At 40.6% G+C, this 27827-nt stretch overlaps 4 protein-coding genes across 5 annotated transcripts in view; 2 read left to right on the plus strand and 2 right to left on the minus strand.

The window, feature by feature from the left end:
• LOC123317538 overlaps nucleotides 1–27827 on the plus strand; it is a 263709-nt gene that overhangs the window by 96145 nt on the left and 139737 nt on the right. The window lies entirely within an intron of this gene.
• LOC123317535 (STAM-binding protein-like) lies at nucleotides 8886–12491 on the minus strand. Its single transcript, XM_044904115.1, has 2 exons — nucleotides 11972–12491; nucleotides 8886–9894 (listed from the first exon to the last, which is right to left on the minus strand). Exons 1-2 carry the CDS (start codon nucleotides 12370–12372, stop codon nucleotides 8886–8888), a joined length of 1410 nt encoding a protein of 469 aa, XP_044760050.1. The 5' UTR covers nucleotides 12373–12491.
• On the plus strand, nucleotides 12891–13530 carry LOC123317545. Its single transcript, XM_044904126.1, has 2 exons — nucleotides 12891–12956; nucleotides 13184–13530. Exons 1-2 carry the CDS (start codon nucleotides 12902–12904, stop codon nucleotides 13462–13464), a joined length of 336 nt encoding a protein of 111 aa, XP_044760061.1. The 5' UTR covers nucleotides 12891–12901; the 3' UTR covers nucleotides 13465–13530.
• Nucleotides 13673–15636, minus strand: LOC123317536 (STAM-binding protein-like). Its single transcript, XM_044904116.1, has 2 exons — nucleotides 15076–15636; nucleotides 13673–14649 (listed from the first exon to the last, which is right to left on the minus strand). Exons 1-2 carry the CDS (start codon nucleotides 15489–15491, stop codon nucleotides 13689–13691), a joined length of 1377 nt encoding a protein of 458 aa, XP_044760051.1. The 5' UTR covers nucleotides 15492–15636; the 3' UTR covers nucleotides 13673–13688.

The following is a 27827-nucleotide window of genomic DNA, read 5'->3' on the forward strand; positions in this document are numbered from 1 at the left end:
TTGCTGGGATTACCAGGAAGATCCATTCAACTGGCCTAATAATAACAATTCTCTACACCCCCCCTATAAACGTACACTAAGGTCCAATTTAATCGTCAAAGGTCATTTACATATCTCGGTATCCTCTAATAGAGCTTAGTTGTCCAGACTAGGGATTTTCTGGTCGATATACTCAGCTAGTTAGTTTGAATGGAGTGGAAATTGGGTCCAGCATTAGATGCATGGATATGGCAAATTTTCAATATAATTACATGAAGATTCGACCCACAATAGAATATAAAGGAACATCAAGAATTGTGAATTGGAATCTGTTTGCTCACTTGGTGGAAATAAGCTTCCATAGTAAGGGAGCTTTCGCATCCGCCATTTTAATCGAACTTTGAACAGTATGGTATGGTATTTATATTTTAATGGATATTTCAATGGTAAGAAAGTCTGTGTGGACACCGTCACTTGTAGAAGCACCTCATGAGAATTCAGACTAGATTTTGAGGAAACTCCCAGCATATTCCTCAATTTTTTCAAACTGAACACAGCCCATAATGTCGCCAAATTAACAGCGAGCTCCCTCGTCCTCTAAATTCCCGCAAAACTACAAGTCTTTCGAATCCATTAATGAACACGTAACGTGATATACTGGTCCGCAAATTTAATCACAACTTTCCCACTATACTTGGATAAATTTTCATCAGCGCGGCCCCAGCTCTGCTAGTATAACTAAGCGTAAGCAGTTCCAACGTCGTAAATCACTTGGTGTGTTGGATGTAAAACTAAACGAGCCAACCAACGGTGGTTAACGTTACTTTACGTGTTATAATACCGAGTGCACACACCTTGAGGTTGGTTTTTGGGACGTAATTGAGGGAAAATCAACCGAGGGGAATGGTGGAAATGGACGTGTATTCTACGTGAATACTTGTAGGTCGAGAGAAACATCTTTTTTCCATGCTGTTACTTACATATTCAAAAATCATTGTTAACTCTTCTTCTTCCTTTTACTATGTCCGTGGCTGCTTATTCAGTACAAGAGTTGACAGATTCAAACATAACCAGTTTTCAATAAACCTATATATCCAAAGATTATAGAGTAGAAAGATAGGAAACGCCCTCATATCGCTAGTACTAAAAACCGACTACATTTTGGCCAGTGAAAACACATTTGACAATGAGATGGCGCTGAAAACGTATTATCAATACAGAAAAACTGTCTAATAACAGTTTTCTGTTTTATAATTGAGGGGCGCGAAATTCAAATTCTATTCCTTGTATTCAATTTCAATATTGACCTTGTTGAGACCAGAAAACAAACATGCTGAGCGACAAAACAAAAGGATGGTTTTGTTTTGTGACCAGGATGTTAGTTTTCATATGAACATTTTTTGGAATCGATGGGTATCAATGAAATACGCTGTTGGATGTGATAAATTTTTATTTGCAATCTATAAAAAATTTACAAAAATTTGAAATTATGGATGACGAATAGTGCTTTGACTAGGATACAAGAGTACATGGTTATCTGCTATAGTTACGTGAAAGGTGTTTTTTCTGTGAAAACGTTTCGAATTAATAAACTGAGTTGAATTTTTACAATTTATATCAGAAATTGATATGAACCAATATTCAATTTACCGTCATAGGATACACATTTCCGTTACTTACATATTATTTACAAAATTTTCAGAACCACAATTGAAAAAACCTTACATAGGTATACAAGCCTTGTATTCAAGCCCGTCAGTATAATTTCTTCATGCTTTGTCATGATTTCTTCATGGTATGGTCTCTTTATGACACAATATATAAATTGATTGACGAATGAACACTCACAGAAGGTTTCATAAAACTTTGACTTTCCAAACAACAATTTGTCAGTCACCCGATTCCCAAATCGAAATCCATAAAACTTTTGCATTTCTGAATATATTGAAGGCAATTGAGAATCTTTGAATGGACGTGTAAAAGTTATAATTTCCCCTAAATGAGCCCTTCATGTAAGGGATGCTTCCTGCATACAACAATTTACGTGGATGAACAGTTCTCAATCGACTTGCAGTAAAATGTTCATTGCACATGGTGTAGTCAGTAGTGTTTGCAGGCCTTTACGCCCTGAAAATTTTATCCACTTCGTAGCACTGAAAACAAAAATCAATGAATGACCGAGTCACATGTTACCAGTTTTAATACTTACATTCCCATTTTCCTTAGTAAAATTCGTTTAATTTGATCCACAGTTCTTCACCATACAATAATTTTCGAACGATATTCTGAGGTTTTCGCCAAGAAATCCGACAAAAATTTCAATAATCAGCAACTAGAACGGGCTTGAAAAACAAAAGGCGATACGAGGTTGTCTATGGATACGAGAATCAAAACATTCAAAACCGGTTCGATCAAAATGGCCATATGACTGTGACATCTCGCAAAATTTCATATGTCCCTCGAATTGATATTTTAACCAGTCTAAGGGCCTTAAAAACACATTTGAAACACAGATGGCGCTCACATTACTTTAGTCGCTTCGTTTCCTATCTTTCTACTCTATAATCTTTGTATATATCCATCGTTTCACTTACTGACGATTGGTAACCATTGGTAACCATACTAAATGATGTTAACTCTGAACTTTTAAATGCCAAGTGGACAAACACAGAACTTTATAATGACAAATCCCCTTCAGAATAACAAGCTTAATCTATGATACTGTGTTATGTGATTCTGTGAGTCTTTTAAACAGGGTTGCATTCAGCCAAAGTATTTCTCATTTCATGATCATTCTTTTTCTTAATTCCACTAGAAAAAAATCCTTTTCGTGTCTTTTCGATCCAATCTACTTCGGCTCACTGATATCATCCGCATTGGATTCGTTAGGAAGCGGAATATCCATAACAAGCCAAGTTTTCTCATTGAAAGTAAACAGAAGTTCCCCTAGCGCTGTGCAAGAAAACATTATACCTTTTTTTTATCTCGTACAAAGGACTTTTCTCCTAATTAAGGAAATCCAGAGCAAGCAATTATTCAGTTGAGATGAAAAAATAATGATTTTCCAGCCTGGACTTAATTCTATTGTTTTACTTCGGAAAAACGTGGAGAGGAAGAAAAGGTGGATAATTACTGAATTGCGAAGACTGTGACGGTTAGTTAGGTTTTATATGTATGGTTTGGATGGGGATGGGTCCAAAGCTGACCATAAATTAGTAATCTCATCTGATTCTCTGTAGAACACACATATTTCGGAAGAAATTGATCTAAAGCCTGTTGAAACGGCGACAAAATTGTAAATATGACCAATATGACAATACTAACTGTGACAGCTGTCACATTCCACAGACTACTCGTCGAAGTTTTTCTTTGAACTCACTTTAGGCCTTTAGAGAATCTTAAGTAAGGGGCCCTTAAGTTTTGATATCTAGTGATATGTCAGTTTTTTATGTTGGTGCAACTTCATTCTACTCTAATAAAGCCTTTTCATTGGTTGGCCGGTTGCCGATGATCGTTGTCATTTCATTAACCTAACTTTATTGTCCTGTCAGTCAGTGTCAAGTAAACTAATATATTATTATCAAAGAGTGACAACTTTTTGTTGCTGAATTAGCATTATTATTGATAATAAAATGGATTGTCAAATAAAAGGTACTTGACGTTATTAGAAAAACCACAGCAGTTCTGCAGCCAGTTTATGAGTTCAACAAATTATTTTAGGTTAGAATCTCGCCTTAAATACCTAAGTGGTCATTACAGGAGCGCTTAAATTTAAGGTTAGCTTTAGCCATTTAAATGTCACTTTACAGTTGGTGCAACGTAATTTAAGTTAAGGGTTCATTTTAAGGGACACTTAACACTAAGTGCAAACGGGTCTAAGGCCCGTTCGCACCAATCCCCCTTAAAATGAGTACTTAAATAAGCGTAGTTTAAGGTTAATGGGCGCTTAATTTTATTGCCAGTTGCTCGACTGCGGCTTAACAGAATCTTAAGTAAGGGGCCCTTAAGTTTTGATATCTAGTGATATTTCAGTTTTTTATTATGGTGCAACTTCATTCTTGTCCAATAAAGCCTTTTCATTGGTTGGCCGGTTGCCGATGATCGTTGTCATTTCATTAACCTAACTTTATTGTCCTGTCAGTCAGTGTCAAGTAAACTATTATATTATTATCAAAGAGTGACAACTTTTCGTTGCTGAATTAGCAATATTATTGATAATAAAATGGATTGTCAAATAAAAGGTACTTGACGTTATTAGAAAAACCACAGCAGTTCTGCAGCCAGTTTATGAGTTCAACAAATTATTTTAGGTTAGAATGCCGCCCTTAAGGCTAGCTTTAGCCATTTAAATGTCACTTTACAGTTGGTGCAACGTTATTTAAGTTAAGGATTCGTTTTAAGGGACACTTAACACTAAGTGCGTTTGGTGCAACCGGGTCTAAGAAATCTAATAAGCAACATCGATTAAATTCATCAACTTTTTTCCAAATATCCTTGTACTGTACCATGTCTACAAAACGATACAACTACCCATTGATCCTTTGACTGATTCAGTGACAAGTGACATATACTTCCCGATAACGAAAAATTATGGAATACTCGTCGCACAAGCGCTGGAAGCGATATCCTATTTTTCATTTACGAAATAATGCCAAAAGTCAGGGGAAATATTGCAGCCGAGGTATGTTCCTTATATATATCACAGCGGTTGTCACACCTAAACAAGATTTATGCGAGGAAGGCGAGGGAAGGCAAAGGTTTTCAAATTGAGCAGGGCGTATCTCACATACAGGCCTAGCGTGTAGGTATTATGATATATCGCGATCTATTATTTACCCAAATACACCTGTCTCCGGGTCTCAAAAAACCTCATAAAATCAACGGTGAGTTATTCCTCCCCTTTTTCACAAAGCCGACATCTATATTCTATGTTCGTTCCACGTCACGTGAGCATAATGACCGGTTTTGTATTGATGGTACTTTAAGGGAGAGGGCGGAGGGTATGAAATGATCAGTTTCGCAAATTTGAGGGCGTCAGATAAAATGATGGATTACTTGTACGGGGTAACTCAAACTGCTTCATTTTGGCTGTTTCTGGTACTTCTAGACTAGATAGGGCTCGATTTTCGTGAAAAATCCATAAGTGGAAACTTATGTCCTGAAGAAAGAACCAAATTTTGATATTTTGTCACTTTCGAAAATGTGCCATAACGCTGGGGTCCCTAAAATCACACTGCCAGGTATCTCTGCTGACATTGGAGTGACAGAATACCATAAATCAACTGGCTAGAGGCAATAAAGTGACTCTACTATGGACACCAGGGCATTGTGGTGTTGGAGGAAACGAAAGCCAATGAATTTGCAAAAAATGCATCTAGGTCGACACCTGCTGGACCTTAACCTTTCTGTAGGTTTGGAAAATACCAATATAAGGCAGCGGTCCAACAATGGAGGTTGAACAACAGAATAACCCACTGGAGAAACACTTCTGGATTGACTCAGTCAAAGAAATTCCTGATGATTTCACCGACCTACACCAGAAAGCTGCTGAAGCTGTCAAGAGCTGAGCTTCGGGTAATGGTGGGACTGCTGAAGGGCCACTGTCAGCAAAAATATCATTTGTAGAGTATGGGAAAGTCAGCAGATGAGTTTTGTAGGCTCTGTGGATCACAAATAGAAATATCTGAAAACATGGTATGCAAGTGGCCAGAGCTGGGGAGAAAGCCTATGAACTTGCAAAAAGAACATCAAGGTTAACAACTGCTTGACCTGAGCCTTTCTGTAGGTTTGGAAAATACCAATATAAGACAGCGGTCCAACAATGGAGGTTGAACAACAGAATAACCCGCTGGAGAAACACTTCTGGATTGACTCAGTCAAAAAAATCCTGATGATTTCACCGACCTACACCAGAAAGCTGCTGAAGCTGTCAAGAGCTGAGCTTCAGGTAATGGTTTGACTGCTGAAGGGGCACTGTCAGTAAAATTATCATTTGTACAGTATGGGAAAGTCAGCAGATGAGTTTTGTAGGCTCTGTGGATCACAAGCAGAAACATCTGAACACATGGTATGCAAGTGTCCAGAGCTGGCTGGCTTTGACCAGGTTCTTAGTCCTGGATACTCACGAGGTAAAGGCCAAGGCCCCTTAGAATGTTGTCGGTTTTATCAATACCATTGACGATCTCTTTGGATTCCTTTGAATGGGAAGGGTGGAGAACAAAAGATCTACATGGTCGCAGTTCCCGAAAGGAAATAATAATAATAGATCTCGCATGGTCAATGTTCCCAAGGAACTTTTTGGAGTGTTCCAGTCTCGGAAGATTCTTCCAGATTGATTCATGTCGGTTTTTTTGTTTTCCTGAACCCCTTTCTTTCCATCTCCATAGAAAGGTTCCCGGCTTATGAAAGGAGTTTGTGCTCCTTTCTTGGCAAGTGCCCTCTTAATTTCCTGAGTGACCAGGAACCTGGGCTCAAAAGACCTTGTTGGTGTTGGCTATTGCCTAATTCAATGATATACGAGCTTGAATCGATGATATGAGAGACATCTTTCGATTGCAAATATTCCCGACAGAAAGACGCTTCTACAGCAGCCTACTGATAGTGAGTATCTGGTGCCAGCTCAGAATACTTCTGCGCCAGTCCCTGTCGTGATTTCACTCTTTAACGCTTGCGCTGTCTAGTGATCTTCTTATTGTGCGACTTAGATGTTAGATTGACTTCATCTTCATGGAGAAGACTCAATTCTGACTGAAAAACTGTCTTGCTTTGGCGTTGTAGCATATGTTAGCAAGGAATCTTCTGTTTTCTCAGAGCACAGTGATATAAGTGAAATAACTACACTAGTCAAGGCCGTAGGTCCAGATACAATAACAGAAAATCGAGATTTAATGAAGCACAACTGATAACGTTTCAGATTTTGCGATCTCCAAATATTCAGCCACGTCGATGGTGACCTCCTTAGGGATTCGGAAAGGGCAGCTGACAAATCGGTCCCTGGCAGGGTTACGGATATCGACAAACTACGTAACAGCCCGGAACCTTCGGAGGACTGAGCTGACCTTCGAGTCCCCCTTCGATATTATTTAGGTCTGTTTCGATTAGGGACAACTCAACTGTCTCAACTTGTTTATTGGCCTGCATTTCGCAGCTTTGTCCGCGACGAAAATATAGTGACAAGTTATACCGTGTTGAATTGAGTTGGAAAAGTTCCGAAGGGAGAAATATTTATATCGAAAATGGAGGGCTCGGAACGTGCGGAAGCAGGGAAATGTCATCGTTTGCTTTGTTGAACCCGGTCACCTTCCGTCGATGCTCTTCGTGGAAATAGTCGAATGGGAGGGAGAATGAACCCTCTGAATAGTGGCGTATATTTTTTAGCAATAGAGAGTTTGAAAATATACCTACATCTGAACTGTTGTGTTCAAGCTTACAAGGTGTAGGTATAGACTGCTCAAAAATTGGCTTAGCTCATTACGAAAACTGAACATGTCCATATTTGTTTATCACCACCTCAATCTGAAAACCAAGACAGTTATTTACAAAGTAATGGTACTACCAACGCTTTTTCACGGAAGCGAAAGCTAGACGTGCTACAATAGACCGCTTGGTCGCAGTGGCAGGTTTGGGTTTATCCGTCCAACACCCTACAGGCGACATAGTAAACAGCTTTAACAAACGCAACAACGTCATCTAAGACAAATAATGCACATCAGATGGTTCCTCAGAGTTTCGAATGCAGAAGTCTTGCAACGCGAGAGTTGTACAATAATTGAGATTTAAGTAACGAGGGCCCGACTCAGATGGAGCGGCAACATTCTGAGGATGCAAGACACAAGACTCTCAAAGATAGGTCTGTGTGGCGAATTCGCAGAGGGAGCTCGGAAACCAGGAGGCCGGTATAAGCGGTTTAAGGATAAACTGCATCAATCCCTAAAATCAATTAATGCCAATCATAACTGGGAACAACTAGCGTTAGACAGATCACAGTGGAGGTCTCTGGTCCACAGTTATAATGGAGACTCGAGAAGAATACAGCGACGGCCAGATGTGGTTGGTGACTATCCATGCCCGGAGTATGGAAGGATCTCTAGGTCACGGTTGGGTCTCTTTAGTCACAGGAGGGCACACAGTCGCAATTAGCCCTAAGAAATTATAAGTCTTGTAACGCCTTCTTCTCGGGGTACTTGAGCGCCAGCTATTCTTTAAGGGAAAATAGCAAACCTACCCTGGTATCTACGAGCTGAAGACAAGGTTCCTCGGTGTCTGAGGTGTTAGCGACAACCAGTGAAAGTCAAAATCAACGTACACAAATTATATTTGTCGACTCGTACAAGGAAACACAAATGGTACTATTATAAAATTCGTACAGTGAAAGACTCGAGATCAGTGAATTTACAGGGCAAAACAGACGGAATGAAACAGGATCCGATCTCAAACGTGATACGGGGTTTACGGACGTGTTCGCCAGCCAGAACCCAACACGCACACTTAACGGACAGGTATCGGACCTCCTCACCCTTAGGCGCGTTCGGCACTCCTCGGGTATCCACACCAGCAGAGTGCTTCCGTTACCGTCGGGGGGAACACGGGAACGAACGGAAAAGTTCTAGGAAGGGTAGCCACCTCAAAGTGCCTTCTGTACCCCCCCGGGTATCCACACCAGCAGAGTACTTTATTGACAGTAGGGATGTCGGAATCCTGAATTGGAAATTTGAAAAGATTTCTTTAAAAATTAATTCAAAAATAAAATTGAAAAAAGGAAACTAAAAGATTATTCTAAAATGAGGGGGTATGTTTGAAAACTACCCTTTCATTACAGTCTGTTCGCACATATAAGTCAAAGACTATAATGCAAAGTTTCGATAGATTAGACGGCAGTGAGTTGTACACAATGAAACCATAAGAACTTATATCTTAAAACCTTCTATTCGAGCATCTAAATGTACAAAATTCACTTCGCTACGACGTATCCTCACGGGCGACAAAGCCCCAGTGCTGGTCTTCACCTGCAACAACCTTTCCATCGCAAGATGCCCGCTTCCCTCAGATCTCCTACGAATCTTCCCGCTTTCCGGCAAAAACGTCACGCTGCTCTTCTCCGACCTGAAATCCTTCACCGTCAAATCGCCGAACAGATCGTTGACGGTATGGTGAGAAACCATCGTGATCGGAGGTTTGCTGGGATGCGTATGGAAACCCTTCTTACCGCACGCCATGATGGTGGTCAGGCCGTGATCGGGAGTCAGGTTGAAGACCTGGCTCCTCATCTCCTTCGGGCTATACACTATGGCTATAGCTTCAGGAAGCACGTTCTGGAACACCCCGTGGTAATGCATATCGCTGCTGGACAGATAGGGCGTTTCCATGGGATGCGAGTGAATCCATCCGATCGTCATGAGATCCTCCGCGTCCAGGTACCTGACGAGCGATGAGGAATCGATCACTTTGAAGTAATCCGAATAGCCCTGCTGCTTGGGCAGCAGCAGATGCGTGATGACCAGCACGTTGGGTTCGGACTCTCTGCCAGCCAGGTAACCGACCGTTTCTACGTTCTTCTTGTTGTTCTGCAACGACAGGTAGGAGAAGGCTGTCGTTATCCTGCTCGGTATCACCACCGTCCTGTGACCTCTCACGGTTCTACGCTGCTTGTGGATCTCGTCGAATTCCCTCACCTGCCTCATCGGAAATATGGACCTTCTGAGTCCGTAGCCGAGATCGGAGTTGAGAGAGGAGGAACTCTTGATGATGGGGATGCAGACGGCGGCAGATATCCTCTGTTTGGAGAAGGATTTGCTCCTGTCTCTGGACGGAGAAATGGATCGCTTGTGGGGCTGATGTTGCACGGAAACGCCTGACGCCCGCGGGGTGCTGACGAATGTTCTGACCGTCGAGACGGTTGGTCTTCGCTCTTGGTACCTGCGAATGAATCATAGCCTATCATGATCTGGTATTTGAATTATACGAGGATGTATTGATATCTAGTTAGCCTAGACCAGTTCCATGCATAAAAAAATATTGCGTTACCGTAGCAACGAGCAATACCTCATTAGAACTGTCAGTGTGAAGTTTGAGGTCAAAAAAGTAAACCAGAGTTACGTGATAAATTAAAAGAAAGAAGATGTCCACCGAAATAGTGAAAATCGAAAAATTGGAGTATCGAGCCATCATCAAATACCTGTATTTAAGAGAGTTAAGAGGTAAGCAGATTAACGAAGATATGCTTAATACCCTTGGTGATCAATGTCCTTCGTATGCGACCGTGAAAAATTGGACTGCAAGCTTCAAAAGAGATAAATTTTCCATTGAAGATGGTGACCGATCGTGAAGGCCAGTTTCTGTATCAGAACCCGAAAATATCGATGCAGTTCATGACATGATTTTATCAGACCGTCAAATTGGGCTGAAACATGAAGAAAATTGCTGCAAAATGGATCCCCGAATGTTTGAATGTTGACCAAAAGCGTGCTAGGGTAGAAGCATCGCGTTCGATCTGTGCTCGGTTTGAAAACGATGCGTAGACTTCTTGAACCGAATTGTTACTATGGATGAGACTTGGGTACATTTCTACGATCCAGAAATAAAGCAACAATCGATGGAATAGCGATACTCTGGTTCTCCAAGACCTAAGAAGTTTCGTGTCCAAAAATTTGCTGGAAAAGTTCTTGCTTCGGTTTTTTGGGATTGCCATGGAGTAATCATGATTGATTTTTTGAAGGGTAGAACAATAACCGGTGATTACTATTCGACATTACTGACCACTCTACGAGAAAAAATTAAAGAAAAAAGAGAAGGAAAGCTATCCAAAGGTGTTTTGTTTTTGAAGGACAACGCCCCTGCACACAAATCACATGTTGCCATGCAAAAAATTCGTGATTTAGGGGTTTAAATAACTAGAAAACCCCCCTAATTCACCAGATTTGGCTCCATTCGATTATCATCTCTTTCCTCAACAGGAAAAAAGTTTAAAAGGTCGTAAATTTTAACTCACCAGGAGGTAATAAAAGCTGTAGAAGTCTGGTTTGCAGAGCAAGAAGAAACAGTTTTTTTTAAAGGTCTAAAGACGTTGCAGGTTAGCTGTGATAAATGTATCCAATTAAGAGGAGAATATGTTGAGTAATAAAATATTTTGACATTGAAATTATGCTTGGTTCTATAGTAGGCTAAGAATTATTCAATATATCATCGTATTATGTTAAATTTGTTGAAAGCAGATATTTTTTTTTATACTAGGACAAATATGTTATGATTCCTGAAATTAAAACTCTGCAGTAATGGCGAAGCATTTCGTCATCTAGTGATCTGGAGGATCTTCCTTCTTTCCACAGAATCTGAACTCGTCACTTTCTGCTAGGCACATTCTCATCTGTAAGCTACCCAGAATGGATACGCAGTGTATTCTTGCTAAGATCCAGAGATTTCCTAGATCTCACAGTGTGCAGTTCCAAAGGACCATTTTGGTATGATCCAGCCTTGGGAGATTCTTTCAGAGTGTGTTTCTCTTTGTTTTCTCTCATCCCTGAAACTCTTCCTTGTGGATACATTTACCTTCACCACAAGGAGCCAAGGAGAGGAGTTCTTGCTCCTTTTCTGGTGAGTGTGTTGGCTTTTCCACCTGAATGTCAGGTAATTTATTCTTTTGAGTTTCCTTGGGCACTTTTACATCTCCGGCCGTCAATAACTCAGACAGAAAGGACGGAGGTATAAACATAAGTATCGTCATTCTTTCTAACCATATTAGCTCTTTCGCTTTCAAAGGTCCATGCGGTTCTGTCAGACCACTTCCTTTTGTCTCCGATTTGCCTGCATGACATGAAACCCTGCTCTCTTGGTCAGATACCCTCCAGATAGACTTGTGCCACAATAGACAGCACTGGTAACAGTGGTATGTCGAGTATGTCAGACTAACACGCCTAGCCATCTTTTGCACTAAAGCTACAAAGTTATCTAACCTGAACAGTTCCAGCAATATGATTCATCAGCTTCATGAACTCACCCTTCTCCGAGAAAACTGTCCATGTTGAAGTCGGTCAGTTCGTAGACCTTCTTGTACCCTGATGAAACCTTCTCGGTCAACGCCCTTATGTTTTTCGCCACTTCCTTGAGTCTGTAGTCGAACGCAGCCCTTCTGCCCAGGTGGAGATCGGAATATCTAACGTGGGATTTCAGTTTCTTCACCAGAATCTGGTACCGGAGGAAATTGAGGAGGGAATCCTCCCAATTTTTCTCCCTCTTCAATCTGTTCGCGGAGTTCAGTAGCTGGGTAGCGATGTCCGAGTACCTGTGGACATCAACGCCGTCCACTACGTGTGTGAATTTGGCCTTGTCGTATAGATTTTCCAGTCTTTTCTTGGGTAGGAGATCGTTGGTGTTTAACGCTGTAACGCTCCAGTCCATTTTCGTTCGTTGAACGATTGATATTCAAAAAAGTGTTTTCACAGACGAATAATTGGAAACAATAGTGATATGAAACTTGCATCGTCAATATGACAGAAATTTCGAAGACGTGAACAAGGCAAATTTGACAAGGGAGCAAAGAGTTCGACTGCAGGATGGGTAATCGTCTAGAAAGAAACATGAAGTGAAATGGCAGCACTGAATGGTAAAACTTGTCAGAAACCTTTATCCCTTGAAAAGGGACAGTTGGTCGATATTTTCTCTCGTATCGAGTGGCTTTTCTGACTCCTGTTTTATTGAATTTCCTATCCTTGAAAACCATTAGGATGAAATCAAGTATTAGTTTACGAAATACAGCTTAAAAATTTCGAGAAATTATTGATAAAAGTATCATTAGCCAGAATGCCATTATTGAACCAACGGTGCTTTTAACTTATCGACCTGAGTTTTAAAATGATAAAATGCATCAAACTTGAGTATTTAAAGGGATATCGACTGGCTTCCAGTAAAAAAAAAAACATTATACGATATGAAGTTCCTCACACTCGTTGCTCTCCTATTCGGGATGATTTTCTTCGAAGAAGGTTAGAAAGTTTATTTATATTTCGATAATTTTTCAAATCTTTAATTCCTCTTTTCACTTAACCACTGACATAACCTTCTCTCTCCTTCTCATTTCATTGTCTGTGGAATTTAGTGAAGTTTATGAATTATTGTTCTCGCGAATGAAACTTTTCCAAAATTTCATATTATAATCCAAAAGTATGCGTTAAGTGATCACTTATATTGAAATAATATATTGACCTTACAGCGAATACAACCAAAAAAGTGCAATGTGTGCAATGCAAATCTACCGATGTGAACAGTAGCTGTCGATTAGGGGACTGGAGGATATCTGAATCTTGTTATGGACGCTACTGCTTCGCATACCTTCAGCCAAGTGAGCTTTCCCTCGTATTAAACAAGCCAACTAAACCATTTTGGACCAGAGGTTGCACCACATCGAAGAAAACATGCAAGGGCTCAGGACGAAAAGGATGCATGTTATGCTACGAGGATAAATGCAACATAAACGAACTCCCCACGAAATAAGACATTTTTCCTACAATTGATACAGCGATATGATAAAATTCACCACAAATAAAAATGAGCAGATATTGTCTTTGCATCGATCTAGCTTCAACATCAAATTTTAAACAGAAGCTCTACGATTTATAGCAGATACCCAATTATAAATGTTCACTTTACCACCTCGGATGTTTCGAGCAGCTCATGAAAATCACGCAAATGAAACTCAACAATTTTTAAACGATTTATTAACGTCCGATATGTACGAATGTGACTTCGCTTTTTCTTATCCTCCCTTTTTCACCGCTATTCGTGTCCTTCATCATCCTCTCAAACAGATTCGAAGTGAAAGAGGCTCTCACACCATCCCAATCTTCGTAGACCTTCTTCGAATCCCTGAAATCCTTCACTGTCAGATCGCCATAAAGGTCGGTGATGGCATGCTGGGAGATCATGGTTAAAGGGGGGTTCGTCGGATGGGTGTGGAACCCCTTTTTTCTGCAGTTCAAGATGAATTTGAGCCCGTGGTTGGGGGTCAGGTTGAACGTGGTGCTATTCATATACTTTGGGCTGTATACCATCGCTATGGCCTCTGGTAGAACGCTCTGAAAGACGCTGTGGTAGTGCATGTCGCTGCTGGATAGGTAGCTGGATTCTACCGGGTGAGAATGTATCCATCCAATAGTGAGCAAATCGTGCTCGTCCAGATACCGTATCAGCTCTATGGAATCCTTAACCTTGAAGTAATCCGAATATCCCACCTGTTCGGGTAGTATCAGATGCGATACCAGCAGTTGCGTGGCGTTCAGTTCCCTCCCGGCCAGATACGCCACTGTCTCCACGTTCTTCTGCGTGTTCCTGTAGGATAAGTAGGAGAACTCCGTGGTTATCCTGCTCGGCACAATGACCGTTCTGTGACTCCTCACGATCCTCCTCTGGCTGTAGATGACGTCGAACTCCCTGACTTGTTTGGTGGGGAAAATGGAGCGTCTGAGACCGTAATTGACGTCTACGTTGGAGGAGAAGGTGCGATACGTTGGAAAGCTGATGCAAGATCCGGAATCCGTCACTGCCCTAGACCTAGATCTGCTGGCTACCGAGGATCTCGTTGTCAGTGACGGTTGGCTCCATTTGGCTTCTTCGAGCTCCCCTCTGTTGGCGCTTATGAAGGTATGGACCGTGGATATAGTGGGTCGCTGCTCTTGGTACCTGGAAAGATTGCTCTATTCAGGAATGCTTTCTGAAGATGAAGGGTTGTTTTCACTCTCTGAATTACTGCTTTGGGTGAAGAAATAGATGAGCTGGCACTAGTGGTGTGAGATAAATTCTCTTCGAGTCCACAGCTTCAAACATATCCAATATAGAACCTTACAGATCAAGTGTATATACAAGTCTGGGTGTACCTACAAGAAGAACACTGCGAGATCTAAGAATGAGTATCTGGATCTTAGCAAGAATATTCTACACTTCCTTAGAAGTGTGGAGGATTGTGGGGAGGAGGATGAAACACTGGGAATAATGTCGTAGTAAAGCTACGCCCTACGTTCAGAGGTAAAACAACAACATTCCAGATTGCATAGCGTACCTGACTACGAATTTTTGAAAGTATATAGAAATCGGCAAGTAAATTCCTACCCTTCCAAGTTCTGATCCTGATTGTCGAACTTCGACATCTGGTAAAACTTCTTATACTCCGAGAAAACGACCTCGCTCAAAACCTTGACGTTCTTCATCACGTTCTTCAGCTTGTAGTCGAATGCGGACCGTTCGCCAATGGGAATTTTTCCGTATTTCTTGTGGGTCCTCAGCTTCTTGACCAAAGACTGGTACCGGAGGTAGTTCATCAGCGAGGACTCGTGAGATTTCTTCATCTGAGAGTGCTTAGCGGCGTGAAGCAGGGCGTCCGCTATCTGGATGTACCTACGGATCGGTATCTGGTGGTCTATGTGGGTGGTTTTGCTCCTCTCGATCAGGGTATCTAATCTCTTCTTAGGTCTCAGATCTGCCCTGTTCAGTGACGTCTCGCTCAGGTCTTGCGGACCGGGTGTCATAGCTCGATCTGGAATGCTCGGCAAGGTAATATCTCATTGAACGTTTATTTGTAGTTGCTCTACTCTTGTTCCACCTTTAGAGTCAGAAAAATCGTGGAGAAAAGACAGGATATGAACGATTGACGTTTGGGAAAATCATAGTCATCGAAAAATTGACAGAAGAAAGATATCACTTGCTCTTCTACACTGTGATATTTTGTAGTTGAGGTTGAATTACGATCTTTTGACTTTTATCCAATAGTTATAGCACTCCTGGCGAAGGTGGTTCACGAATCATCTTATCATGGAGTTAAGGGACGTTGAAAGTATTGTTTCAACCTCTTCAAGGAGTGGATGGGTTAATAATAATTATTATTATTCCCAATACTCGTGCAGAAAACAATGGAGGGGATTCTTCTCTATCTTGGCTAAATATCAACCCAACCAAGACCACAATAATCCCATTTACCCAGAAAAGGTGAAGCTATGGAATCCATCTCCCTAAATGGAGACATCATAGAGTGGAAGTCTAAATATCTGAGAATAACCCTAGATACTGAGCTTCTGTGGAATAAGCATATTGAAATTGCTGCTAATAAAGCCAATAAAGGCCTTGATGGCGTGCAGAAATCTGTCTGGTGAAACTTGGGGATGTAACCCAAAAATACAACGATGGATGTATGTCCTCATCTCCTCATCTGATGATAGATAGATTTCTTCATGGATTAGCAAATCAGGGAGTTGGTTTGAAATTTTCTGGTGTCAGATCAAAACTACACTTTAACATACCATGTTCTACAGCTGTGTCTTCAGTTATCATTTCTCTATCTACTCAGATATGTGTACTGTAGGAGAAGTTTGAGTTTTCCTGAGAATTTTGAAGATCAGAAGGTTTTTATTTGACCCAATCGATCAAAGGAAGAATAGAGTCTCCTTGAATTCTTGTTAGGTGATGTGGGCCCCAGGAATTGTTTCAAGGAACACTTAGGGGTCTATGAAGCCCAGATTAAGAACTCCTACACCAGAGGTTCGGTATTAAATTGTTGAGTTGAACTACAAAGCTTACTATTGTACGTGTTACATCCAACAATCTAATCTAGTGGTGGCGTTACCTTGTTACCAAACTGCGTAAATCCATTTGCAATCCTAATATCGTCCATTCCATGAACTCCGAAGTATTAAAAGCCAGAAAGCAGATTTCTGACCTACCCGGTAACGGATAACTACCGAACTATCCATTTTCCGAATGCGAGCATCGCATAAAATTAACAATCAAACTTGCGAGGCAACACGGAACGAGCTGAAAGCCACTATTTCCAAGAATATCTCGGAGGAACGGTCTGCAGCCATATAGCCTCGTGGGGTTTCAGTGGGCGATGCTGCTTCGGAAATTATAATAGCGTTTATAGGCCTCCGCGGTGTCCTTCTTGTTTAGCGCGCCGAAACTCGGACGGAAATGAATAGGGCGAAGGAAAAAATGTCGGAAGTTCGTGATTGTGTTGAATAATTTCTGGATTTATCGCCCTCTTGGAAGAGGTGGAAGATTAGCGTCGCGGGGACTCGTTCACGCCGGGTTTCGCGTCAGTTTTCGTGAATTTGGTTAATTTGGATTGATGCATCAAGATTGCTTCGATTTTCAAGCACTGGTAGCGATTTTGGTTCACCTTGCTGAAGATATACTTCTGGAAGTCGGACATATCTATTTTTAAACTTGAATTACGTGTCATCTGGGCACGTTGGGAATGTCAGAACAATGGAAACAACGTTTCCGAAAAATTGACTGTCTTCGAGATTACTGTCCCTCGTCAGTAGAGTGTAGTGCTGAAAATTCGAGCAAGGAATGGTGTCTTAAAGACCCCATCCAGAAGTAATGTAGGAAAAACTAGTAATCGTAAGGTCTCTTTTAAGGTTAAAGCATTGGAATTGAGTTCATGAGAAAAACTACTTAGTTTCTGATGTTCTACCATCCTTATATATGAGGGGTTCAGAGCTGAAATGAACCAAGTCCATGCAGCCTCATCATCATCATCATCATTGCTGTATCCCGTTACCAAGAATAAATCTACAAAAAGACAAATAAAAATTAAAGGTGAGAACAGACTTGTAATTTCTTAGGGCTAATTGCGGCTGTGTGCCCTCCTGTGACTGAAGAAACCCAACCGTGACCTGCAGATCCTTCCACACTCAGGGAATGGATAGTCACCAACCATAGTCTCCATTATAACTGTGTACCAAAGACCTCCCCTGTGACCTGTCCAACTCTAGTTGTTCCCAGTTATGATTGGCATTAACTGATTTTGGGGGTTGATATAGTATATCCTTAAACCGCTTATACTGGCCTCCTGGTTTTCGGGCTCCCTCTGTGAATTCGCTATACAGAGCTATTTTGGGGAGTCTTGTGTCTTGCATCCTCAGAATGTGGCCGCTCCATCTGAGTCGGGCCCTCGTTACTTGAGTCTTAATTGTTGTACAACTCGCGCGTTGCAAGACTTCTGCATTCGAAACATTGTCGAACCATCTGATGTGCATTATCTGTCTTAGATGACGTTGTTGCGTTTGTTCGAGCTGTTCAATATGTCGCCTGTAGGGCGTCCAGCTTTCTCTTTCGTAAAGAAGAGTTGGGATGATCACTGCTTTGTAAACAACTGTCTTGGTCTTCAGATTGAGGTCGTGATTTTGAAACACTCGGACCTTAAGCTTCCAGAATGCCCGTGATGCCGAATTGATACGGTTGTGTATTTCCGTGTCCAGGTTAGTCCAAGTATTAATGAAGCCTTCCAAGTATTTGAACTGCTCGACCTGTTCTAGAGTTTCAATCTCCAGGCTGATATGTGTTCGAAGGATTTCTGGCGGACTTACCAGGATTTTGGATTTGTCAATATTGAGTCTAAGGCCTAAAGCTTCGTATATATGTTTGTAGGTGTCCAACATTATCAGTAGATGCTCTGAGCTGCTAGCGATAAGTGCGCAGTTGTCTGCATATTGAAGTTCCGTGATAAACTTTGAACAGGTTTTTGCTCTGAGGCGCTTCAGGTTGAACAGGCCTCCATCAAATCTGAATCTTATTCCAACACCTCTTACAGGCATACTCATGTCAGCAATTATCGAGACAGCTATGGCGAAAATATTGAACAGTAAAGGCGCTAACACGCAGCCTTGTTTTATTCCAGAGTTGGTTAAGAAATGGTCGGTTGTACAGCCGTTATGCTGTATTCTAGCGGTTGGTATGAAGGCTTTTACACACTGCAGCCTAGTTTTGAGATGAATGACTTAGAAGTTGTTTATCACCAATTAATTCAAAAGTGACTTCTTTATTTATTATTGGTGATTTGGTTCACTTTCATAACTGTACTTTTCCGATTCTCCATCGTATTAACCTACTCCGGAGAGTGGGCCATATATGTTGATTTAATTCTGGAACAAATGAATTGGGGCGAAACTGATAATCGGGTTCGGGCGGAAATGGAAAAGGTCCAAATGAAAACTGATACAATATTATACCCAAACATTAGCGTTCATTAGAGCAACATGCCATAAAAAGATGATATGTCCATTAAAACGGGGCATTCCACGTTTCTATATATCTGAGCTCATAAAACCGAATTATCACAGAGTCCATAAAAATATTTCATCTGAGGGAGGTGCGTATAACGACTTGATAAACTCGCTCGCACGATAAACAAAGGGCGACGTTTTTGTTACATCCACCCTGCTGAATGTGCTGAAAGAACTGAGTGTGCGGTGGGTGTGTGTAGTGCGGGTCCTGTGTAGGGCTGGCATAAAGGAAAAGCCGCAGTTACTCACGTGAAAATGAAGACGACGATGGTGCTAAAAGTGCATCATAAAAAGTAGTCAGCTTTACGAGGAAGCCGGGGATTATGAGATAAAAACCGAACTCTCTGTTAGTGCTCCTTTGCTTTCCAGGAATTTCTTCAATAAGGACTGATTAAGTTTTGAGTAGAATTTTAAAGGTCATGGGAGAAAAATTATTGCAGAAGTTTTGTAGATGTAGACTCAGATTTTAAGGGTGGTTGTCTTGAAATGCGACTCAAAAATCTATATTTTGCCCCCTTCAGAGCTATTTCAAGTGTTTCAATGAACACCAGTATTTGGTATGGCGTATGGCTTCAAGAAGGTTACCTCATCGACCTTCTCGTCTTATTTTTTGCGTTCTGTAGCAAACCTTTTTGTCATCAGGTAATCTAGTGTTTTATACTCTCCTCGAGAGTCTCGTCTAGTCTCGACGAGGCTACGAGGCTCTTGCACGAGTATCGAGACGAGACGAGACTAGAGACCACGAGACGAGACTTCATGTCTCATCGACGGGACGAGACGAGACTTCAGCAAAGTCTCGTCTCGTTGGTCTCGTGGGAATCACTAATTAATTGAACAAATTCAAAAGAAATATCACTATTATAATTATACTTCCAAAAAGGAAAAAAATACCCGGTAGATTAACTAGAATATGCGTTATAATTATAAATAGGTTTAGATATTCAGCTTTCATAAAACGTTAGAAAGCACCACGAGACTACGAGACTTTTAGGAGAGGAGATTCTCGCACTAGACTGGAGAGGAGACCAGACGAGACTAGAGACAACGGGGCGAGACTCGAGACAAGACTTCATGTCTTATCCCTACCTGTGATAGTCTAGCCTGCAAATTTACATATAGCCGAGGCTAGCAAAGAGCGAGACAATAGACAGTTTTTGCCGAGAGGCGTTACACTTTTTTGTTGATTTCCTCATCATTCTCTGTCTCGTCTCATCTCGTTGATCTCGTGGGAATCACTACCTATAATAGTCTAGCTTGCAAATTTATAGCCGAGGCTAGCAAGAGGCGGGGCAATGAACAGTTTTTGCCGAGAGGCATGTTACACTTTTTTGTTGATCTCCTCATCATTCTTTGTCTCGTCTCATCTCGTTGATCTCGTGGGCATCACTACCTATAATAGTCTAGCTTGCAAATTTATAGCCGAGGCTAGCAAGGGGCGAGACAATAGAGAGTTTTTGACAAGGTGCATGTTACATTTTTTTGTCGACCTCCTCATCATTCTCTGTCTCGTCTCATCTCGTTGGTTTCGTGGGCATCACTACCTATAATAGTCTAGGCTGCAAATTCATAGCCGAGGCTAGCAAGCGGCGAGACAATAGACAGTTTTCGTCGAGATGCAAGTTACATTTTTTCGTCGACCTCCTCATCATTCTCAGTCTCGTCTATCCCCAGTCAACGTATATTATTTAACTTGTTAATATAGTCTTTAGACGACAAAAACCTGCCCAAGAAGAAAAAACATCAATGTTGTTGATGCGATCTTAAATTTCAAATCATAACGTAACCTAAACTTCCATCGGTTTACGTATACACCCAACAATTCCGTGAAAACACAAACATGTATCGCGACGACAACAATGAAATTCAATAAGGTTCAACCTCAGAAGCCCTAATTATGAGCGTCTTCAGGGTTCACCGGCCACGAATTAATTACCCCTGGTTGTTTCCTGAAGGTTTCCATTCTCCCTGAATTAGTTATCATCGAATTAGTCCCATTCTCCTTTTCATGGGACGCATACAAATGGACGGCGGGCAAAACTAATTAGGGACGGGTTTATCCGCTAATGGAAAAATGGAAACTCATTTTCGGCCGTATAAGTATTATGTGTGAAATTAAATGAACAGGTTATGAGCCCAGGGATTCCGGAGGTGAAGGGGATCGGAGTGGAATGTCATGTTTGATTTCAATTTTTTACTGAGTTGGGGGCCGAATAGATTGGTTTGAGGACAATAATTCCTTCACAAGAACATCATCATCATCATTGCTGTATCCCGTTATCGGGAATAAATCTACAAAAAGACACAAGAAAAAACGGTGCGAACAGACTTATAATTTCTTGAGGCTAATAGGCTAATTGCGACTAGGTGCCCTCCTGTGACTGAAGAGTCTCCATCATAACTGTGGACCAAAGACCTCTACTTTGATCTGTCTAACGCTAGTTGTTCCCAGTTATGATTGGCATTAGCTGATATTAGGGATTGATGCAGTATATCCTTAAACCGCTTATACCTCCTGATTTCCGAGCTCCCTCTGTGAATTCGCCATACAGAGCTATTTTGGGGAGTCTTGTATCTTGCATTCTCAGAATGTGGCCGCATCTGAGTCGGGCCCTCGTTACTTGAGTCTCAATTGTTATACAACTCGCGTGCTGCAAGACTTCTGCATTCGTAACTTTGTGGAACCATTTGATGTGCATTATTTGTCTTAGATGACGTTGTTGCGTTTGTTCAAGCAGTTTAATATGTCGCCTCTAGGGCGTCCAGCTTTCGCTTCCGTGAGGAACCGTTGGGAGGACCACTGCTTTGTAAACAGCTGTCCAGGTCTTCAGATTGAGGTCGTTATTTTGAAACACTCCGTCCTTTAGCTTCCAGAATGCCCTTGATGCCGAATTGATACGGTTGTGTATTTCCGTGTCTAGGTTAGCCCTGGTATTTATGAAGCTTCCCAAGTATTTGAACTGCTCGACCTGTTCTAGAGTTTCATTCTTCAGGCTGATATCTGTTTGATTGCTTTCTGGCGGACTTACCAGGATTTTGGTTTTGTCGATATTGAGTCTAAGGCCTAAAGCTTCGTATATATGTTTGTATATACAAATCATAGAGCAGCGTTAGCCAGAGGTTTCAGAGTCGTTGCTCAAGATTGCTATGAGAATCTTTGCTCCTTTATCTTCCCTTGAAGGAAAATACTGGTCAATCAGAGCTTTTATTCCACTTGTGAATGAATTGTTGGTACAGTTTCCACAGAATTGAGGGAATACATGAAAGAAAGGCTTCGTATACTTTGCCTTTCTGAAGAGCTTTGTAACTTTTTTCACACCAATTTAGACTTAACGCCTATTTTTGGAATCTTTCTCATTTCTCACGAATGTGCTTCCTTTTAAAAATCAGACAAGTCTGTTTAGCCTGAGTTTCCAGTCACTCGGGTATCAAAGGCCATTATTATTATTATTTGATATCTTTCATAGCCTTAATGGCCTAAATCTGTCTTCATTATTCTTTGAGCCGGCATCGTTGTGACTCGATTAGCCTTTCGGGAACTGCAACCATGTAGATCTTTTGTTTTCTACCCTCTCTACCCAAGGAGGTCGTCAATGGTGTTGATAAAACCGACAACATCTATAAGAGCCTTGGCCGTTACTTCGTGTGTATCCAGGACCGGTTTTCCATATGAATAATTCTTAGGCCAGCCAGCTCTGGAGACTTGCATACCATGTGTTCAGCTGTTTCTGCTTCTGATCCACAGGGCCTACACTACAAATCTCATCTGCTTAACTTTCCCATACGGTACAAATGATATTTGTACTGACAGTGCCCTGTCAGCAGTCCCACCATCACCCGAAGCTCAGCTCGTGACAGCTTTAGCAGTTTTCTGGTGAAAGTCGTTGAAATCATCACGAATTTCTTAGTCCAGGAGTGTTTCTCCAGAGGGTGATTCTGTTGTTCAACTCTCATTGTTGGACCGCTGTCTTATTTTTTTATTTTCCAAGCCCAGAGAAAGGCTCAGGTCCAGAAGGTGTTAACCTTGATGCTCTTGTCGCTAGTTCACCGGTTTTCTCACTTCCTTCAACACCACAATGCCCTGGTACCCATAGTAGAGTCACTTTGTTGTCTCTGGCCAGTTGCTTTATGGTATTAAGGCACTCCCATAGCAGCAGAGATCTCTGGCAGTGTAATTCTAGGGACCTCAGCTTGGCCTGGCTGTCCGTGGTGATCAAAGGTCATTCATTGTCCCGGAACCTTTCTGTAATATAGGAAAATGTTTCTACAAGAAAGAATTTGAGGAGAAGGAAAAAACTGAGACTGGAACACTTCAGTTCCTTGAGAACTTAAACACAGCGAGATGATTAGAGGTGAAATCCACTTGTGGTTGAATTTGAGTTCAGAAAAACACGAAATTCAATGAGCAGCCTGTATCACAGCCTTCTAAAGTATCTGGATGTACTTGTATTTGGCGTCTTCGAGGATATTCAATACAATTTAATACACGTGTCTGTATTTATTGGGATAGTGTCTCTTTTCAACATCGAAATCTGAATCTCCCTAGTTTCCCGAGCCCATTACAAGTCACAGATCGCGTGTACACACTTCGATCGCTAATGGTGAGTGTACATTAGCCGGAAACCCGAAAATCTCAATCCCACAAGGCCCCAGATCACCGCACTCCGGTTTTTCCATTTTCCGCACTCCTCGAAGCGTTCATAATGGCCATTCTACCGTCTCTCGTGTGTGGATATTTATTTTTATACATCATTTACGACGCTTCCGCGTATCCCGGATCGCAGCCTCCCCAGTAACCGACTCTGCGTGGGTCACAGAGCCCGGAAGAATTCATATTTCGTCTTCTTTTATTCCCGCTCCCCTTTGGAAGGACGTAATTCCATTAGACGCGAACGGTCTAAGGTCCTGACGATCAGAGGGCCGAGCGCTTGGCTTTTCCGCTTTCATCTCGACGGAGTCGATGGGGAGGACATCAATTAGTTCATTAGGTTGACGATTTGTTCGGTTCTCGATGTAGCTCGTACACGTGGCTTCCAATTTATTGGGAAAAGCTTTACGGTGACTTCCCCACAGAAACTAGAGGAAATACCTGAAGAAATGATTCGAAGTAGGGTGAAGTTTATCTTGATTACCTTTAATTTCAGTGGTTAAATCGAATATGGTGTTGAAAATAGAAGTTTGGGGTGCAAAACAGGGTAGAATTGTTGAAGCCGAAAACAGTTTTTCATATACCAAGGACCAAAGATTATAGAGTAGAAATATAGGAAACGCCCTCATATCGCTAGTACTAAAAACCGACTACATTTTGGCCAGTGAAAACACGCGTGACAATGAGATGGCGCTAAAAACGCACTGTCAATACAGGAAAACTTTTTGATAACAGTTCTCTGTTTTTTAATTGAGGGGCGCGAAATTCGCATTCTATTTCTCGTATTGTATTCCAATATTGACTTTGCTTCTATCAGAAAACAAACATCCTGAGCGACAAAACAAAAGTATGGTTTTGTTTTGTGATCAGGATGTTAGTTTTCATCCAAACATTGTTTGGAATCAATTGATATCAACGAAAAACGCTGTTGGATGTGCTATATGTTTATTTGCAATTCATAAAAAATTGACAAAAATTGAAATAGTGGGCAATAAATGAAGCTTTAACTAGGACACTAAAGTATATGGTATGATCTGCTATACGTCGAAGGTGTTGTTTCTGTACAAAAGGTTGTTCTGAATTAATGAACTTAGTTGAATTTGTAAAATATACATATATCAGAAATTAATATGAACCAATATTCAATATACCATCATAGCATACATATTCCAGTTACATACATTACATATGTAGGTATTATTCAAAGAATTTTCAAAACCACACTAAAAAAAACCTTACAGACATATGCAAGACCTGTATGTCAGTATAGTTTCTTGGTGCTTTTTTATGATTTCCTTATGATATGGTCTCTTTATGACACAATATACAAATTCATTAATGAATGAACAAAACACTCACAGCAGGTTTCATAAAACTTTTACTTTCTAAACAACAATTTGACAGTCACTCGGTTCCCAAATGGAAATCAATAAAACCTCTGCATTTTTGAAAATATTGAAAGAGTAGCAATTGAGAATCATTGAATGGACCTATAAAGATCATAATTTCCCCTTAATAGGCCGTTCATGCAAGGGATTTTTTCTGCATACAACAATTTACGTCGATGAACAGTTCTCAATTGACCTGCAGTAAAATGTTCATTGTACATGGTGTAGTTAGTAGTGTTTGCTGAAGTAATTGTCTTCAAGTCCTGAGAATTTTATCCACTTCGGAGTACTGAAAATTATAATCAATGAATGACCGATTCACATGTTACGACTTTCAATACTCACGCTTTCATTTTCCTTAGTTGAGTGAAAAACTTAATCACGTAAAATACAATTCATTATTTGATCCACCGTTCTTCACCATTCAATAATTTTCGAACAATATTTTGATGTTTTCACCAAGAAATAAGACAAAAAAATTCAAAAATCAGCATCTAGAACGAGCCAAATAAACAAAAAGCGGAATGAGAATCAAAACATTCAAAACCTCTTCGATCAAAATTGACGTCTGAAATCTTAAAAAATTTCATACATTTCTGCAAATGGCACTCAAATTAATATTTTAACCAGTCCTAGCTTCTTAAAAACACGCGTGACACACAGATGGCCGTCTACTCTGCAAATTCATAGCCGAGGCTACCAAGTTTTTTGCCCAGGTACATGTTACATTTTTTTGTCGACTTCCTCATAGAGGAGTGTTGCTTTTAATGTATATTCTTGATTATTATCAACACACAAGGTGAGTCTTTGACTCGTACAAATATTTTAATAGTAGATTCTTGAGGTCAAAAGAAACTCTTTTTCTTATACCATTTTTTCCGATTCTGCTCTGATAAAATGTTATAGCCATTTTGAATTTCTATGAGCTGTGCCACCCCTGAAAAAACAAAATTACCTTCGGAATAACTAGCTAAATCTGTGACACTGCACATCTGTGGATCTTTTAAACAGAGTTATATTCAGCCAAAGTACCCAATTTCCAAAGTTCACAGATACTTTTTAATTTTTGAACATCAAATTACTCGAAAACGGCGCATTATACGAGAAAATATGAAGAATACTTTTATTTTACGTTCGAATATTGATTAGATAGCGTCCAACTTAGTTTCAGGAGTTGGGTTCTTTGAAGTTTTGGTATTTTATGGTTCGTAATGGTCACAATGAGAAAACTGGAAGACGTGGGTGATATCTTGTATTCGAAAAAGATTCATCAAATAAATGACAAACTATATTCCTAAATTCATTTCTTTCGATATAACCGTTCGTGAGAACTAAAAATAACATTTTTTTATTGTTTTTCAACAGCCTGTATCTTTTAAACCGAGCCGATTCGGAAAAACTGGTGAAGGAAAAATGTGTTTCTTTTGACCTTCAGATTCTACTGTTGAAAAGACTCACTCTGTATTCAAATCTAGAATTAATTCAATAACAGCCAATGACCGCTGTCATACCTTGACAAACAGCGGACGAAAAGATTTTGCGGACAAAACTGTGCGGATGACGAAAAACACTGGCCTTCAAAACTACGAAAAAATTGTTTATCTTGATATCGGAGAATTTATAGAACATAAAATGGTATACAGATGGTTCAAAATCAGCCCAAATGTTTCTAGTTCTCAGTGAAGATACACATATATCTTCTAAGATAAAGATAAGGTTCCCTTTTCATGGATTGTATTCCATTTTTTCTGATAATTTCTCTTTTTTTTTTCAGGTGAGTAACCCTTCATTACCTAAGAATTATAAGTATACTCCACATCAAGAAATTAATGGCAAACCTTGGTAAGTGATACTGGGATATATGTATGATAAATCAAACATTAAGATGTTTAAACTATTTATTTTGATACCTATAGACATTTCATGACACTGCCGAGTTACATCAAAGATTTTTTCATACTTCTCAACATAAAATATGATATTGGTGCTATATTCAAACATCAGACAGTTAAACCAACGAAGAGGAAAAAATATTTTAAAAATAATGCATTGAAATCGATGAAACATGTTCAGATTTGCTTTTATTTGAACCCTTTACATCATAGCTACAAATGAAGATCCTAAATAATGAAAACTCTTGCTTCCAAGCTTCTTTGCTAATGTTCAACTGTCCCCACAAACATTCTCATCATTCTTACACGGTTTCATGTGACCGATACAATACTCGTAACGCCTCAGATTCGGACAGAAGTTCTTCAGTTCCACATAGTTGATCGCTTTGATAGGATTATTCTCCATATGAAGTATCTGGAGTTTCGACAATTTGGTTCCCAGAAAAATATCAGTCAAACTCTTGAATCTGTTACCCTGTAGACTCAACATTTGCAAGCTGATCAAGGGAGACAGCGTTTTCCTCGATAGTACCCTCAGTCGATTTCCCTTCAAGTCCAGCCTCAAAAGCTTCTTCAGTCCGTTAAAAGCGTTGCTTTCTATCCTGCTGATGTTGGTGCATATCAAAGCTAGGGAAGTCAAGTTCTTGTACTTCATGAAGGAATTGTTGCTTAACGCCCCCAGATCCTGTTTTTCTATGTGCAGATGCTCGACATTTTTCGACATCGTCTCGTGGGCTGAGTTCAGCCGTTCTATTTTGAAACTTCCTATGGAATTATTCCTCAACGTCAGCTCTTTCAAAGAGACGAATTCGTTGAGCAGCCTTATCGGTACACGTGACAGGTTGCTGTTTTCAATGGAAAGTCCTTCGATGCTGGA

The sequence above is a fragment of the Coccinella septempunctata genome, chromosome 7 (assembly GCF_907165205.1).
Source record: "Coccinella septempunctata chromosome 7, icCocSept1.1, whole genome shotgun sequence".
Taxonomy (NCBI): Eukaryota; Metazoa; Arthropoda; class Insecta; order Coleoptera; family Coccinellidae; genus Coccinella; species Coccinella septempunctata.